This window comes from Pleurodeles waltl, chromosome 10, assembly GCF_031143425.1.
Source record: "Pleurodeles waltl isolate 20211129_DDA chromosome 10, aPleWal1.hap1.20221129, whole genome shotgun sequence".
In the NCBI taxonomy this organism is placed as follows: Eukaryota; Metazoa; Chordata; class Amphibia; order Caudata; family Salamandridae; genus Pleurodeles; species Pleurodeles waltl.
The window spans coordinates 5,020,589-5,039,074 of record NC_090449.1 but is presented as its reverse complement, the minus strand read 5'-3'; the positions used below and the strand labels follow the sequence as shown (position 1 = coordinate 5,039,074).

The 18,486-nt window shown below is 49.2% G+C and overlaps 1 protein-coding gene across 1 annotated transcript in view; it reads right to left on the bottom strand.

The window, feature by feature from the left end:
* The window catches only part of CACNA1F (calcium voltage-gated channel subunit alpha1 F), a 1,139,147-nt gene that overhangs the window by 88,559 nt on the left and 1,032,102 nt on the right, over positions 1-18,486 (bottom strand). The window contains exons 42-43 of the mRNA XM_069209307.1: positions 18,022-18,293; positions 17,757-17,900 (exon numbers count right to left, since the gene is read on the bottom strand). Coding sequence (XP_069065408.1) covers positions 17,757-17,900; positions 18,022-18,293 — 416 coding nt within the window. The remainder of the gene's footprint in view (positions 1-17,756; positions 17,901-18,021; positions 18,294-18,486) is intronic.

Sequence of the window (18,486 nt, the reverse complement as noted above, 5' to 3'; positions counted from 1 at the left end):
AACCCCAAATCTGCTTCTTCTTTGAGACTCAATCCTGCCTTCTGCATCCTTAATGTCACCCTTCAAAGCCTTGACCCTAAAAGACCTCAACGACATCCTCAATTCCCTCAAAGCCATACCTATCAAGATGATGCCTTTCCGCATCCCTAAAACAATGTGTTCTTTGACGAAGTTATCTCTCCTTCTCCCACTCCTGAGAAACCCACTCCAGACCCTAATTACCTCATTAACTACTGGCTCATCCCTCACCAACCATTCATTAACAAGATCATCAAAAAAGCAGCTTAAGCACAATTTCAAGATCATTGTAAAGCCAACCATATACAGCAGACAACAGCATGCAACATTTATCCCCAAAAGGTCAATGGTGTGTTATGTAGTTAATGCACAAGAGCTATCTTAGTCTTAAACAAAATATGCACAACAGTAGTTATCATTCACAGGTTAAAAAAGCACATGTCATACCTAAACCTGGGGCCTTCTGCACCCCATAGGGTATTAAGTGGTGGTCGGACCCTGTGGTCACACACTGAAGAAATACTGGTCAAACTGGTAAACTCAGCTGTTATGAGCTTGTGAGATAGTCCATATTATTTTTTCTTTACAGAGTTTGCAGTGCTCACTAATGGTGAGACGTTACAGAATTGATGAGCAAAGTGAGTTACATTTTCTCTATTTTGGTTATTCCATACCACAGAATATGAAAGGGCGAATGAACCCTGTTGATGTGTAACTGAGGTATGCATGACTGTATGTGGTTGCTCAGCACGATGCAGCGAATGACAGAACATCTCTAAAGGTAGCATAAAAGGGGAAATTCTGGGTGGCACTTGGAGAGGGGTCCGCCACTGGTCTAATTGCAGTCAAGTAGCCACCACTGAAGATCTCCTGCAGTCTGCTCCGACACCTGAATGAAATCCAAAAGATTTCTTTGGGACTGAGCCCACCGAGACTTCAGATCCCACTGCAGGTCTTGCATGTGCCGTCTGGTGTGGTTCACAAAAACAGGATTCAGGAGGACAAGAAGCCTCAGGTCTGCTTTCACTAACACCCAGGTCAAAGGTTGAAACATCTGGATCACTGCCCGAATGTCCAGGCCTCATTAAGGCAGAGGGAAGTCTCGGAAGAGCACCGTGTCCAGAATGGTTCCAATGAGGGGGACCCACTTTGAAGGAATCGGCGTGACTTTGAGACATTAATTTTAAAAAAACAGGGATCTCAACAGATCAGCTGTCATCTGGAGGTGGCTTACAAATGTTTGAGGTAAGCCCACCTTAAGTAGCCAGCCATCAAGATATGGGAAGACTGGTATGCCCAATCTTTGCAGATGGACAGAGACCACCACCATCACATTTGTGAACACCTGGGATGCACATGTAAAGCCAATGGAGAACACCAAGAATTTAAAGTGATCTTGGCCTACCTGAAACTGCAGGTAGCGTTTGTGGAACTGCAGGATGGGAGGGTGAAAACAGGCGTGCTGCAGATACAATGCCACCATCTAGTCTTCTGGATCCAAGGTAAACAAGACTTTGGCCAAGGTGAACATCCTAAATCTGTCCTTCAGAAGGAAGAAGTTCAGAGCCAAAGATCGAGGATGGGGCAGAGACCTCCATCTTTTTTTGGCACCAAAGTAACAGGAGTAACAACCAGTTCCGATTTCTGATGTCGGCACACTCTCTGTAGATCCCTTGGCCACGAGAGCCTGAACGTCTCCTTAGAGCATTGACAATGGTCCTCTGGGAGGCATTGCTTTGTTAGAGACATGCCCGGAGGGTTGAAAGAAAAAGGAGGGAGTACCCATTCTGCACAGTTTGGAGCACTGACTGGTCGGATTTCATGCTCCTCCACCTGGAGCAGTGAATGGTCATGCAACCTCCTACTCGACAACTGTGTGGCACTGAGGGCAATTTAAAGTGGTTGTGCAGCAGCTGTGGGAGGGGAAAGGGTAGAACGCTGCCCATGAGGACTGGACACTGGGGGCTGGATACCTCAGCCTCGAAAAGCTTGTTATTGTTGAGGCAAGGTTGGGCATTGCCTCAGCTGCCAACCTCTTACAAAGCCTCTAAAGGGATGAAACTTCTGGTTCAGGAGAATTCAAGAAGAGAGAGGGAGGTTGTTCCATGTTTTGGGTGCGATGTGGGAGAAAGCTAGGCCTCCTGTTCTGCTTTTTTTTACAGATCTGGTGAAAGTGTGCAAGAAACAGTGGTCGCCTCGGGATTCACGCACTTGCCACAGAATGTCAACTCATGTCTGGAACTACAATACCAAAGAAAAACCTTGTGGCAGCACGTCACTGACATCTGCTCGTGGCAATCCCAACACCGTTTAAATCCTGTGGTTTTTGGTGGGTGGAGGTTAGGGGAAGGGGGAGAAATCACTCATTCAATCAATCAGTCAGTATTTGTGAAGTGCAGCACTGTCACCCCTGGGGGTAGTCTGTGAGGGTGGGAGCAGTGGGACAGATGCAGGGGGTATGCGCGTGGACTCACGTGGAGAATCACAGGTGTATGGTGGGTTGATGGAAGTTCAGTCATTGGTTGGTGTAGGACGGTCCTTGTTCATGTAGGGCCTTGTAGGCATGCGTGAGGATCTTGAACAAGCATCTCTTCTTGATGGGGAGCCAGTGGAGGGTTTCTGAGGTGGGGGTAATGTGGGTTTGTCTGGGAAGATCCAGGATGGACCTGGCTGGAGTCTTTTGAGGAGATAGGCTGATATGCCAGAGTAGAGTGCGTTGCTGTAGTTGAGGCAGCTGGCAATGAGGGCTTGGGTGATGTTTTTTCTGGTGTTGATTGGGATCCACCTGAAGAATTGCAGCGCATGTGGAGGGTGTGGGAACAGGAGGCGGTGACTGCGTTGACTTGTTGCTTCATGGTCAGTTTGCCGTCGAGTATGATGCAGAGGCTGCATGCATGGTCTGTAGGCAATGGTGTGGGTTTGAGTTCAGCTGGACACCAGCTGTGGTCCCGTATGCATTTCTACCAAAGACCAGTACTTCTGTCTAGTCAGAGCTGAGCTTAAGGCAACTGGCTCTCATCTAGTTGGTTACATTGGTCATGGAGTTGACGATGTCTGCAAGGGGGGTCATGTAGGCTTTGAATAGTGTGGGGCTAAGGGAAGATCCTTGGTGTATTCTGCATACGAAGTCCTTGGTTTTGGAGGCAAAGGGCGGTAGCTGGATGCGCTGCCTACGTCCTGTAAAGAAGGAGGCAATCCACTTCAGGGTGTTCTTCAGGGTGTGGTGAGATACAGTGTCAAATGCCACTGAGAGGTTGAGGAGGATCAGGGCTGCAGTCTCCCCGCAGTCGAGAAGGGCTTTTATATCCTCTGTGGCTGTGATCATTTTGGTTTCCGTGCTGTGGTTGGCTTGGAATCCTGATTGGAAGATGTTGAGCAGGCAGTTTTGTTTCAGGTATTCAGTAAGCTGTTGGTTAATGGTCTTCTTAAGAGCTTTAGCAGGGTACCAGAGCAGTGAGATGGGTTGATAATTTTAAAGTTTGCTGGGATCGTAGTAGGGTTTCTTTAGGAAGGCTGCCACGGTGATGGAGGTGCTGAGGATGCTGGGGAGTTTTATGCTGATTTGGTTGGATCCAAGGTTGAAAAAATGGTGAGGGCATGTGTTGGTGGATACTCTGGGATGGATGAACGATATGAGGGTTGTGATGGTTTGTGCAGTGAGCTGGGTCCATGTGGTCATCATGCATCTGGTGTGCGTTGGTTGACAGAAGCTGATGAGGTTGACAACTGTGGCTTGGGGTCAAAGTTGTTGTGTATGGTGGCAATGTTGCTGTGGAAGTAGTCCAAGAGGGTGTTGCAGAGTTTTTGGGAGGGGTGGATTGTGTTCTCTGTGGCTGCAGGGTTGCAGTATTCCTTGACAATTCTGAATAGTTATTTCAAGTGGTTGGCTGCTCTGTCAATGCAGGCTGTAATGGCTGCTCTCTTGGCTTTTTTTATGAGCAGGTGGTAGTTGGTGAGGGCTGCTTTGCGGGCGGCCCTGTTAGAGGGGTCCCTGGTGGAGCGCCATTGTTTCTTGAGTTAGTAGCAGTTGCACTTGCTGGTTCTGTGCTCAGGGGTGTACCAGCGGGCATGTCTTGGGGTTTTCTTGGTTCTCGCTGGTTTCCTTGGGGCAACTGTGTTGGCACATTTGGTGATCCTGATGGAGAGCTCAGGACGGCCTGTTCTAGGTCTGATGAGTCTTTGGGTTGGGTGGTGCTGAGGCATGGGTCCAGTGTTTCTGTTACTTTCCCCAGCTGTGGTGGGTCGAGCTGTGGTGTCTGGTGATGATATACTGTGCCCTGGAGATGATGAAGTGAATGATGGAGTGGTCGGACCAAGAATGTTCTGTGACATGGCTGAATTTGATTCTGTCGCAGGAGGTGAAGATGGAGTCAAGTCTGTCCCCTGCTTTATGCATGGGTTTGGTGATGACTTGGGTGAAGCCGATGTTGTTCATGTTCTCTAGAAGGGTGGTGAAGTTGGCATTGTTAGTGTTGTCAATGTGGACGCTGAGATCGTCGAGTAAGACCGCCGGGCTGGAGACTTCACTTGCCCGCCTGCAGGATTATGACCCCGTCTACTGCCATGGGATCCTTACCGCTATGAAAACCATGGCAGTAGGCACTATCACTGACAGGGAATCCTTTCCTGTCACTGATGGGGGGGTCTTTCCCGCCCCTTCCTCAGGTTTCCCCCCCACCCCTCCTTCCTCTCCAGACCCCCCTTCATACACGCCCCTCCCTTCACACATGTATACACACACTCATTCCAACATTCATCCACGCATGCATACATCCATTCACACACACATCCACACACTTACATACATACACGCTGACACGCATTCACACAACACAACATACACGCACTCACACCCCCAAACATGCACACACACAAAACGCAACACACACCCGCATACACGCACGCACAGACATACACATCGGCCTCCCCCCCCCACACACACCACACCACAACACCCCCCCCCCATCAGAGCACCCACTTACCTGGTTCCACGGGGTCCTCTGGCAGGAGGCGGGACGGGGAGCGTCCGCCAGCAGAACACCACCAGGCCGTATTAATTCTCCTAATACGGCCTGCGGCGGTCTACTGGCGCCACCTTACCGCCATCCTTCTGGCGGAAATCCGGCTATGGTCATGATACGGCGGGTGGCTGGTAGCTGTGGCGACAGTGTTTTGGTGGCCGTCGCCGCGGAGGTAGGCGGTATATACCGCCATGGTCCTAATGAGGGCCATAATGTTGTATCCCATTTTTTAAAATAAAGATGAAGAATTGGGCCATTGTCGCCTGTTCTTATAGGCTGCATAATCATTTTCTCTCTTGAGTGACTCTGCAGGCCTTCTCGAAGAAAGGCGAATATCTGCACCTAAGAAAATATTTTGTGAAGAAGTGCTCCGGGGTCCCCACACATGGGTGGGACCATTCGGTGCTTATGACTATAAATATAAATCCCCTACGAGAGAATCAATCAATCAGGAATTTGTAAAGAGCACTACTCACCCATGAGGGTCTCAAGGCACTGAGAAGGTGGGGGGGGGGGTGCTGCTTTTGCTTGAACAGCCAGGTCTTGAGAAGTTTCCTGAAGGTAAGGAGGACTTTTCTTTAGTCTGGCGCAAGTGGGTGGGAAGAGTGTTCCATGTTTTGGCGGTGAGGTGCGAGAATGTTGTAGTTCTGCGGATGCGTGGAATTTTTGCGAGGGCGAGGTCCGCGGAGCGGTGATGCCGGGTTGGAGTGTAGAAGGAGAGCCGTCGGTTGGGGTATTCTGGTCTGGTGTTGTGCAGTGCTTTGTGAGCGTGGGTGAGGAGTTTGAAGGTGATTGTCTTGTTGACTTGGAGCCAGTGCAGGTTTTCTAGTGGCCTTTGTTGTGGCAGTGGCGGGGGATGTCCAGGATGAGGCGTGCGGAGGCGTTCTGGATGCGTTGCAGCTTCTTCTGGAGTTTGGCTGTGGTTCCTGCGTAGAGGGCATTGCCGTAGTCCAGTTTGCTGCTTGGGCTTGGGTGACTGTTCTTCTGGTTTCAGTGGGTATCCATTTGTAGATCTTTCGGAGCATGTGGAGGGTGTTGAAGCAGGAGAAGAAGATGGCGTTGACTTGCTGGGTCGTGGATAATGAGGAGTCCAAGATGAATCCTAGGTTGCGTGCGTGGTCGGTAGGAGTTGGAGCGGCTCCGAGAGTGGCAGGCTACCAGGAGTCATCCCATGCGGAGGGGGTGGAACCGAAGATGAGGACTTCCGTATTGTCGGAATTGAGTTTGATGCAGCTGCTCTTCATCCATTCGGCAATTGCGTTCATTACTTCATGGAGGTTGGTCTTGGTGGAGTCCTTGGTGAGAGAGAGAATCAGCTGGGTGTCGTCAGCGTATGAGATGATGTTGAGGTTGTGGGATCGGGCAATGTTAGCGAGCGGGCCATGTAGAGGTTGAAGAGGGTCATGCTGAGGGACGAACCCTGGTGGTATGCTGCAGATGATTTTGGTGGCCTCTGAGCGGAATGGGGGGAGGCAGACTCTCTGGGTTCTGCAGTGAGATAGGAGGTGACCCAGTCCAGGGCTCTGTTGCAGATTCCTGCATTGCTGAGGCGTGAGCATAGGGTGTGGTGGCAGACGGTGTCGAACGCGGCCGAGAGGTCCAGGAGGATGAGGGCCGCGGTTTTGCAGTTGTCCAGTATGGTTCTGATGTCGTCGGTGGCGGCGATGAGGGCGGTTTCGGTGCCTGTGGTTGCTGCGGAATCCGAATTGGGAAGGGTCCAGGGTGCAGTTCTCCTTGAGGAAGCGGGTTAGTTGTCTGTTGACAGCCTTCTCTGTGACTTTTGCTGGGAAGGGGAGCAGGGAGATAGGCCGGACATTCTTGAGGTCCTTTGGGTCCGCCTTGGGTTTTTTGAGGTGGGCGTTGATCTCAGCGTGTTTCCAGCTCTCCAGGAAGGTGGCGGACTTGAAGGAGCTGTTGATGATCTTCCGTAGTTGGGGTGCGATGACAGAGCTTGCTTTGTTGAGGATGTGATGAGGGCAGGGGTCAGATGGAGAGCCAGAGTGGATGGTGAGAACATGAGTTATCACCTAGGGAAGGATCTGGCTGTGACTGTCATACTGGGTGACCGGTAGCCCAGTGGCAACTGTACTTCTACCAGGAATTCAAGGGATGTCAACCCTGGGACCAGGACTGTCTTGCTCCCTCCACGGACTGAGGAAAACCGCAGGAAACCCCCCTTCGACCGAATCACATCCACAGCATCCTTGAGCATCTTTGGCTTCCTGTATCCATTTATCCCTTGCATCAGGACCACTTCATAGGAACTTACAGCAAATGATAAAAGTGCCTGGAACTGACTGAAGACTATTTCACCTGCTGAGGTAATTGCTTCGGAAGTCCTAACTCACCCCCCTGACTGGCTTTTTGTTGGAGTTGGTCACCCAAAGTAACTCTAACTGATCGCAATAGAACTAGCAAAATGGTTTTGCTTAAAAAGGTTCTGTGTCAAATTTGTTGACTTAGCCAATGCTTGTTTGTTCCTGAGTTAAAAGTGCATGTATCTTGTAGAATCTATATCTCTGAAATATTCCAATGGATTTTTTTATGTTGTGTTGTTTAAAAATACAGAAAAATACAGTCTATTTTTACACATCAGAGACAGATTTCAAAGCGTCTCGCTTATTTCTTTTTCAGTTGTTTTTGTGCTGTTCGAATGCCTTACTCTTGTTCCTTTGTGTAAGCCTTGCTGCTCAGAGACTCAGCTACCTAGGAGTGAGCTACATGGATTAACAAACAAAACAAACTGGTCCTTAAGGGGTTAGTAGGTGCATTACACAGTTAAGTCGCACAGCCATGCAATATAATACATCCTATTTCAGTGACTGAAATTTCTGAGACACAGACAAACGAGCCGTAAGGTCCAGTGAGCATCCAGTTCTCCATCAGCAAGGGTCTGTCAGAATCTACATCCGATGCACACAGAGTCCCAGCAGGTAAAACATCCATCTATCCCCAGTGCTCTATGTCCAGCCGGAGCTTTGTGGCTGCTCCATTATCAACAGAACCTAACTTACCTTGCCCCTCACTATAAGTCTCCAAGGGCCTGCTTAGGGCGTCCTCTTATACTCTGTAAAAGTTACAGAGGTTAATTTATCCTGCAGTTTATGTTTTAGGCTCTTTTAAAACTTTAACTTGACTTGGGCATTTTGTTGTTAGGAATATAATAGGCACACACACATTTGTTAAGATATGTAGCTGTAGGAAGTTGGCTCTGTATATACTGTTTCAAAGTAAGAAATAGTGTGCACAGAGTCCAAGGGTTCCCCTTAGAGGTAAGATAATGGAAAAAGTAGATAATTCCAATGCTCTATTTTGTGGTAGTGTGGTCGAGCAGTAGGCTTATCAGAGGGTAGTGTTAAGCATTTGTTGTACACACACAGACAATAAATGAGGAACACACACTCAAAGACTTACTCCAGGCCCATAGGTTTTTATATTGAAAAATATATTTTCTTAGATTATTTTACGAACCACAGGTTCAAGATTTACAGTTAATACTTTAAATGTAAGGTACTTAACTTAGATACTTTAGGAACTTTGAATGAAAACAATATCATGTACAGTCTTTGTAAAAATGGCAATAAGCTATTTTCAAAGTGGACACTGCAAAAATCAACAGTTCCTGGGGGAGGTAAGTAAAGGTTAGTTTTGGAGGTAAGTAAAACACTTACAAGTATCAAGTTTGGGGAATAGGCAGCCCACTGTTGGGGGTTCAAGGCAAGCCCAAAGTTACCACACCAGCAGCTCAGGGCCGGTCAGGTGCAGAGGTCAAAGAGGTGCCCAAAACACATAGGCGTCTATGGGGAAGAAAACAAGTTACTTACCTGTAACTACAGTTATCCAGTATTGGTATCTTTCATAAATTCACATGCTTGAATCATCCCCGTCGTCGAAGTGGGAGTCCCACGGTACATAAAATAGCAATAAATAATAAATATATTTTTTTTGCCATAGGCTATAATGGAGCCAGAGCTTGCTCATATAGCCTATCCATGTCCTTTTGTGAAAGGACCCAAACCTGCCTGCTGTCCAATCAGGCACCAGCACCCTCTAGAACCTTCTCCAGAGAAGCTCCCTTCCTCAGATTTTCCAGCACGAGAGTGAAAAATTAAAACCTGAGAGGAAATGCGAGCATCAAAGGGGAGGCGGGTGGGTCGCATGTGAATTTATGAAAGATACCAATACTGGATAACTGTAGTTACAGGTAAGTAACTTGTTTTCTTATCCAGTATTGGATCTTTCATAAATTCACATGCTTGAATCTGAATAGACAGCAGTATGGTTGATAAAAATTGTATCCAGCGTGGGTGGAGGGTGCGAGCATGAAGACCCTCTATCTCAAATATAAATAATAATAATCATAATAATAATAACAATCATAGAAAACTCATATATTTCTGAGCGTGAGTTACGAAGGAATACAGATACTCTAAGTACGTGTATATATAAAAGTACGTGTATATATAAAATTCATCTATCTGCATACACATTCATAAGAACATACATTTACTTTACATATTCACCTGGAAGCATTATAGAAACATGGTTGTTGCATCTCAAACCATATGACTATAACTAAGGAAAGGTCTCACCTTAATGAAAGAGATGGCGTAGCACAGCTTGTCCTACTAGAGAGTCTGTTCTTTGTGATGACTCCAAACAATAGTGCTGCGTAAAGGAGTGTGTGGTCTTCCATGTCGCAGCCTGGCAAATTTTTTCAAGGGCAATACCTTGAAACAAAGCAGCCGATGTGGAGACTGCTCTTGTAGAGTGGGCTCTCGGGCGTCTAGTCAATGGTTTTCCTGCCTTGGTGTGACAAAATTGGATTGTTGAAGAAATCCATCGGGCTATAGTGGCCTTGGTTACTCCTGTTCCCTGACGTCCCAGAGAATAAGATACTAGGAGTTGGTCTGATTTCCTGATGTGCTTGGTACTTTGCAGGTAAAATTTTAGGCATCGTTTAATGTCCAAAGAATGGAGAGTTCTCTCTGCTATCGTAGTAGGGTTTGGAAAAAAGGTTCGCAGAATAACAGGTTCATTGAGGTGGAACGAAGATGGAACTTTGGGAATATATCTGGGATTGGTTCGGAGCATAACAAAATCCTCAGAAAAGACTAAAAAGGGTTCCTTAGTAGTGAACGCTTGTATATCACTGACTCTTCTGGTAGAGGTGAGAGCGAGCAAGGTTGACACTTTCCAGGTGATGTACTTGAGTTCAGCTCTATGGATGGGTTCAAAAGGGGCTTTCATGAGTTGGGAGAGAACAATATTAAGGTGCCACTCTGGCGGAGGTAAGCGTACCGGAGGAAAGGTGAGGAACAGCCCTTTCATAAACTGTTTGATGACTCTGGTTGAACCAATAGACGGCATGTTAGCCGATCGTCTGTAAGAGGCTATAGCTGCTAGGTGAATCTTGACTGATGCATAGGAAAGACCAGCTTTGGAAAGGGAGAGCAGGTAAGGAAGAATTTGCTCAGGATTGATTTGAAATGGGTGAAAATTGTTCTGAGAACACCAAACACAGAACCTCTTCCATTTTAATTTGTATGTCTTGTTCACGCTCTCTGCTCGTGCTTTAGATAATATGAGCCTACATTCTTGGTCGATGTTCATATCTTGGAACTCTCTGAACTCAGGAGCCAAGCATGCAAGTGCAGTGAAGTTGGGTCGGGATGTAAGATGAGACCCTGATTCTTCGATAGAAGATTGTGGTTGCAAGGAAGACGGACTGGATTGGTTATTGGCCGGAGGAGGAGCTCCGTGTACCAGTACTGCCTCGGCCACTTGGGAGCTATGAGAATGATCTTGCAGCATCCGGTCTTCATTTTCCTGAGGAGTCTGGGAATCAGTGGAATGGGGGGAAAAGCGTATGCAAAGATCCCGGACCATCTTATCAAAAGAGCATTTCCCCACGACCCCGGGAGTGGGTATCGACTGGCGTAAAACTGGCATTTGGCGTTCAGATTGGTGGCGAACAGGTCTAGGATCGGTCGACCCCATCGTTGGAAAATGCTCTCGAGTATGGTCTGGTTGAGTTCCCACTCGTGACAGTTGTCGTCTGTCCTGCTGAGAGAGTCCGCTAGAGCATTGTTGACCCCCGCCAGGTGCTCTGCCCTGAGGCGGACGTTGTTCCGTGTGAGCCAGTTCCAGAGAGACTGAGCTTCCCTTGAGAGGGAGAGGGATCTTGTTCCTCCCTGCTTGTTGATGTAGAACATGCTTGTGTTGTCTGTTCTGACTAACACTGATGATCCTGCGATGCGTGGCAGAAAAGCTTTGAGCGTAAGATGAATCGCCTTCAGTTCTAACAGATTTATGTGCATCTCTTTTTGGAGCATGGACCATCTGCCTTGAATGCGCATGTCCTGTAAGTGGCCTCCCCATCCTTCCAAGGAGGCGTCCGTGGTGATAACGAAATCTGCTATTGGTGCCAGAAAGGTTAGACCGTGGGAGAGGTGGTTGATGTGAGACCACCATTCTAACGTCTGCCGAATCCTTGGTGTGATGGTTATTAAATCGTCGAAGGATCCTTGTGATTGGGTCCATTGAAGTTGTAGTTCTTCTTGTAGAGGCCTCATTTTGAGTCTTGCCAGCGGTACTAGGACTATGGCTGAGGAAATCATGCCCAGAAGCGATTTGAATAGTCGTACTGAAACGAACTTTCTTGCGGAGATTGTGACAGCCAATTGGGTCAGCTTCTGCTGCCTTGCTAGGGTAAGATATGCCTTGTTTTGGATAATGTCCAATTCTGCTCCCAGGAAAACTCTCCTGCGTGCGGGAAACACGACTGACTTTTGTAGGTTCACTGTTAGACCCAAACTGTTGAATAGTCTTAGGCAGGCATCTGTGGCTTTTGAGGCTAGTAGAGATGACGGAGCTTTTATGAGCCAGTCGTCCAGGTAAGGGAACACCTGGAAACCCTTGCTTCTGAGGAAGGCTGCGACTGGGGCAAAGCATTTCGTGAAAATTCTCGGAGCTGATCTGAGGCCAAATGGCAGGACTCTGAATTGATAATGGGCACCGGCTACTGTAAAACGTAGATATTTGCGATGTTTTTGGTGTATTGGAACGTGGAGGTAGGCGTCCTGGAGATCTAAGGTTGTCATAAAATCTCCAGGATTCAAGAGGTGCAAGATATCTGACAGTGTGATCATCCTGAAGGATTGTTTCCGAAGGAACTTGTTGAGTTTCCTGAGGTCTAATATAGGACGCCACTCTCCAGACTTCTTCCTTATGAGGAAAAAACAGGAGTAGAATCCGAGACCCCGTTGCTGCAGAGGAACTGCCTCTATAGCCCCTTTGGCCAGAAGGCTGAAGACTTCCGCTTGAAGCAGACGAAGGTGGAGAGAGCTGCCTGATGTTGGTGGGTGAAGCAGTGGCTTTTGTGTGAACTCCAGGGTATGACCTCTTGTCACTATATCCAGCACCCACTTGTCCGATGTTATCTTCTTCCACTCTTGGATGAAGTTGGAAATGTTTGCTCCTATTTGTTGATGTTGCGGGCATTGAGGAAGCATAGCCGGTGCCTGTGGAAGATCATTGCTTTCTGGGTTGATCTCTGGATTGTGAACCCTGCCTTCGTTTCCCTCCTTGTCTGGTATAGGAGGCAGTTGATGATTGCCTGTACTGCTGGTGGTATGAAGGCCTGTACTGGGATTGCTGGTATTGTCTATGAAAGGAACCTCGAAATGAGGTGAAACCTCTCCCTCTAGCCCCTCGAAAGGGCTGCTTTCTGTACTGCAGGGTACCCAGGGACTTGGCCGTGTCTGTGTCCGTCTTAATGGTTTGAAATGCGTCATCCACATGTTTGCCAAACAAAGATTCCCCATCGTAAGGCATGTCTAGAATTCGGGACTGCACTTCTGGTCTGAAAGATGTGGCCTTGAGCCAACCTTGTCGTCGTAAGACAGCGGCATCCGCTAGTTGGCGGAAACCAGTAGAGGCTATGTCCTCTTCTTGCTTATTTTCTGGAATGAGGTCCAGGAAAGGTTGCATGTCGGACCACATTTGACAATCATATCGGCCTAAAATTGCTAATGAATTCGCTGCCCTGACAGTGATTGCAGACATGGAGGAGAATCTCTTGCCTATATTATCCAGTCTGTGACCTTCCTTGTCTGGAGGAGTGGAGATAGGCGTTGATGGATTTTTGGAGCGTCTTTGAGCAGCCTGTGAGATGACCGAATCAGGCTTTGGATGGCCAGTAAGGCATGCCGGAGAATCTTGGGTTGCCTTATATTTTTTATCCAGTTTTTGTGGAACTGGAGGAACCGTAGCCGGATTTCACATAATTTTTGTGCCCTCGCTCCATATGTAATCAATAATCGGAATGGACCGTACCGACTTCCGTGATTGTTCTTTGAAATCATGTAGGAAACATTCCGATTGGGAGACAGATGTTGGTAGGTGGAAACGTACTGCGGCTCTGTCCATAAGATTATGGAAACCACCTATGTCCTCGGGCGGAGAATCAGAGGGGCGAGGAGGTGGTGGAGAAGGAGTGGGGGCCAAATAATCATCCCATTCCTCGGTAGGATGTTGTGGAGTGGAAATTTCTCCTTCTTCTTGTTCTTCTTCCCCTGAAGTGGAACCTTCATCTCTGGGGGGTGCAGCTAACACCGAGTGTGATGTTGATCTTGGAGTAGCTGGAGGAGGAGGAGCATTAACTGGCGTCACCGTAGAGACCAGCGCCGGTGGTTGACCTTCCGCTGGAAACCTTCTTCTATAATCCTGAAGCATGGATTGTAAATCCTGAATTAAGGAGGAAGGCATTTGTACGGTGTCTCTGTGTTGAGGCTCCCGTGTTTCATAGTATTGGTCCTGATGAGAGTAGTATGGTTGATACTGTTCATACTCATTCTCTTCATCGTCATCTTGGTATTTGACATGGAGCTGCGAAGGGCTATGTGCATCTCCGAAAGGACCTTCGTCCGATTCCTCCCAGTCAAGAAGATGACTGGGTAGTAAAGCCGACACCTTGTTTGGAGATGTGTCGGTTGGATAAACGTCCTGTGCAGGTAGATTTCTGATGCTGACCATGGCTCGGAGAGCTGGAGACCTGGAAGAGGTAGGAATGGCCTCAACGTGTGTACTAGGCATCACTGCTGTCGATGGCGTGAAAGTTGATGCAGCCGTGGATGGTACAGATTTTTCTGTCGACGGTGGTCTCGTTGACGGTGGCGTCGCCGACAATGGTTTCGTCGACAATGATTTCGCCGACGATAGTTTCGCCGACGATGGTCTCGCCGACGATGGTTTAGTCGACGGTAGTGTCGTCGATGGTAGTATCGTCGGCGTTAGTGTCGTCGACGGTAGTTTCTTTGACCCCGTCGATGGCGATAGCGCCAATGAGAATGGCGTCGCTGAGGTTATAGTCGACGGGGCAGTCGTCGACGGTGCCGATGGAGTCTGGAGAGAAGGGATCGGACCCCTTACCGTCGATGTTAAGTTCGTCGACGCTGACGACGGTCTCGTCGACGATGAAGTGGAGACGGTTGATGTAGGTACCGTCGTCACGGTCGTCGACGGTGTTGTCGTCGTTGTTCTAATTTTCAGAGTCATTTTTCCAGAAGTGGAAGGCTCTGAAGAAGGAGATAGATGGTAGGACTCCTTCTTTTGAAGAGGAGAGGAAGGCTCAGAGGAGACTGAAGTCTGTAAGCCCTTCCCATGATGAGATTTCTGCCTCTTCCTGGATTTCTCTATGTGGCCTAGGTCCTCAGATCTGGACCTTTTATGTGGCCTCTCTGACCCACTCTCCTCACCTTAAGTACAGGATTTGGCCTGTAACCATGTCAGGAGTCTGCCCTCCCGGTCTCTGAGGGTCTTTGTGGAGAAGGTGCGACATATTTTGCAGTCCTTAACCTGATGTTGTGGGTAGAGACAGTACAAACATTCTTTATGTGGGTCATCCACATGGAGCCTTTTCTTCCCACAGGTCTTGCAAGGGCGGAAAAGGCCTTTTCTAGAAGAATCTGACATATTTGAAGCTTTCTTGAGAGAAAATCTCTGAAGTAGAAGAAAAAACTGAGCAGAGCTCAGGGAGACTCCCTTCACACGACGTGCAGTAGAAAATCTGAGGAAGGGAGCTTCTCTGGAGAAGGTTCTAGAGGGTGCTGGTGCCTGATTGGACAGCAGGCAGGTTTGGGTCCTTTCACAAAAGGACATGGATAGGCTATATGAGCAAGCTCTGGCTCCATTATAGCCTATGGCAAAAAAAAAATATTTATTATTTATTGCTATTTTAAGTACCGTGGGACTCCCACTTCGACGACGGGGATGATTCAAGCATGTGAATTTATGAAAGATCCAATACTGGATAACAGGGGTGCTCCGGTTCCAGTCTGCCAGCAGGTAAGTACCTGCGTCCTTGGGGGGCAGACCAGGGGGGTTTTGTAGAGCACCGGGGGGACATGAGAAGGCACACAAAGTACACCCTCAGCGGCACAGGAGCGGCCGGGTGCAGTGAGCAAAGCAGGCGTCGGGTTTCAGGTAGGAAACAATGGTCCTTGGAGCAGCCACCACCTGGTCTAGGCAGAGGGTCGCCTGGGGGTCACTCCTGCGTCGAAGTTCGGTTCCTTCAGGTCCTAGGGGCTGCGGGTGCAGTGTTGGCCCCAGGCGTCGGGTCCCTTGCTACAAGCAGTCGCGGTCAGGGGGAGCCTTTGGTTTCTCTCTGCAGGCGTCGCTGTGGGGGCTCAGGGGGGTCATCTCTGGTTACTCATGGGCTCGCAGTCGCCAGGGAGTCCTCCCTGAGGTGTTTGTTTTCTGCAGGTCGAGCCGGGGGCGTCGGGTGCAGAGTGTGAAGTCTCAGGCTTCCGGCGGGAAACGTGAAGTCTTTGAAAGTTGCTTCTTTGTTGCAAAGAAGTAGCTGGTTTTGAACAGGGCCGCTGTTCATGGGAGTTTCTTGGTCCTGTAGTCCAGGGCAGTCCTCTGAGGCTTCAGAGGTCGCTGGTCCCTGTCGGATGCGTCAGTGGAGCAGGCTTTCGAAGTTGGAGACAGGCCGGAGGGAGTGGGACCAAATCAGTTGTCGTGTTCGTCCTTCTCTGCAGGCTTGTAGGGCAGCAGTCCTTCATCTTTCTTCAGGTTGCAGGAATCTGATTTCCTGGGATCTGGGGAGCCCCTAAATACTGAATTTAGGGGTGTGTTTAGGTCTGGGAGGGCAGTAGCCAATGGCTACTGTCCTTGAGGGTGGCTACACCCTCTTTGTGCCTTCTCCCTATGGGGAGGGGGGCACATCCCTAATCCTATTGGGGGAATCCTCCAAACTCAAGATAGAGGATTTCTCAAGGCAGGGGTCACCTCAGCTCAGGACACCCAGTCCTGACTGGTGGGTGACTCCTCCTTGTTTTTCTCATTATCTCCTCCACCCTTGCCGCCAAAAGTGGGGGCAGTGGCCGGAGGGGCGGGCATCTCCACTAGCTGGGATATCCTGGGGTGCTGTAACAAAAGGGGTGAGCCTTTGAGGCTCACCGCCAGGTGTTACAGTTCCTGCAGGGGGAGGTGAGAAGCACCTCCACCGAGTACAGGCTTTGTTCCTGGCCACAGAGTGACACAGGCACTCTCCCCATGTGGCCAGCAACATGTCTGGTGTGTGGCAGGCTGGCAGGAACTGGTCAGCCTACACTAAATGTCGGGGATGTTTTCAGGGGGCATCTCTAAGATGCCCTCTAGGTGTATTTTTACAATAAATTGCACACTGGCATCAGTGTGCATTTTGTGCTGAGAAGTTTGATACCAAACTTCCCAGTTTTCAGTGTAGCCATTATGGAACTGTGGAGTTCATGTTTGACAAACTCCCAGACCATATACTCTTATGGCTACCCTGCATTTACAATGTCTAAGGTTTTGCTTAGACACTGTAGGGGCACAGTGCTCATGTACATATGCCCTCACCTGTGGTATAGTGCACCCTGCCTCAGGGCTGTAAGGCCTGCTAGAGGGGTGACTTACCTATGCCACAGGCAGTGTGAGGTTGGCATGGCACTCTGAGGGGAGTGCCATGTCGACTTAGTCATTTTCTCCCCACCGGCACACACAAGCTGTGAAGTAGTGTGCATGTGCGGAGAGAGGTGTCCCTAGGGTGGCATAAGACATGCTGCAGCCCTTAGAGACCTTCCCTGGCATCAGGGCCCTTGGTACCAGGGGTACCATTTACAACGGACTTATCTGTGTGCCAGGGCTGTGCCAATTGTGGAGACAAAGGTACAGTTTAGGGAAAGAACACTGGTGCTGGGGCCTGGTTAGCAAGGTCCCAGCACACTTTCAAATCATAACTTAGCATCAGCAAAGGCAAAAAGTTAGGGGGTAACCATACCAAGGAGGCATTTCCTTACAGTAGCCATCAATGAATTAGCCAGAAAAGCACAGCTTCTGCCTAGAACAACAGACTCATGCCCTTCCATTTGGCTGGTCGTATGAAGCTGCCCATCCATGTCCTGTGATACTTGTTACTGGGTAGTAGCCCCTCACAGTTCCCTATAACTGAGTAGCCGCACTGCACAGGTCCCTGTCATGGGTGGCAGCCCTCCATGCTTCACTGGCAGTGGGGACTACCCTCCATGGCTGCCTAATAGTTAGTAGGATCCCTGGCACTGGATATCAACCAGTGCATAGCTCCCTACCCAACTCCCTGACAGTGCCTCGCGGTGGGATAGGTTGAATCTTTAATCCCCTGAGGGAAACACTGAGGAGAGGGAACAGCTTTCCTCTCAGTTCAGATCTTACCTTTCTCTTTCTCTGGAAGCCACACTTTCACCATCCTCCTCCTCACGGCTACAGTAGCCTTCCTCGTGGGGTTTGTCCACACCAGTCGTGTCCATGGGTTCCTCCTGCACTGTGCGAGGTATGCAGGCTCCCTCAGAGCTCCGCCTGAAGAGAAGCAGAGATCGGCAGGGTGCATGAAATAATGAAACAATACATCCTACAAGGCCTCATTCCTCACAGGAGAGGTAGCACCCATCCACACATCTGTCACCACCCCAAAACCCACCTGCGCATGCCTTGAGTCCTCTTCTCGCTCCCAGGGGTGCCAGGAACTCCTTCCTCCTGAGGAGCAGCTTCAGGGACTGGGCAGGGAGCAGAGCCGTTGGCCAGGCGGGAGCTAGTGACCAAAGAAGAGCGGCGTGGGGGCGGGGGCAGCTTCACCTCAGGTGCAATGCTCCCCACACCCCCCATGGCCAGGATGGACTGTGCCACCAGGGAGGCCCGGGAATTGCGGCGTTCCAAGTGGGCCATGCTTGAGGCAAAGAGGCCATCGGGATTCTTGGGTAAAAGGATGCAAAATATCGTTACTCAGAACATCATTACACAGACATCACTACCCCAAAGCACTCACCATAACAGAGAGGGAGAGGCTCTTTGGGCTTAATTTAGAGACGGAGGTATTGGGACCTTCAACATGATACGAAGGATGTCCCTTCGTCCTAGTGCTCCCTTGACTTATTTGGAGGAGAGG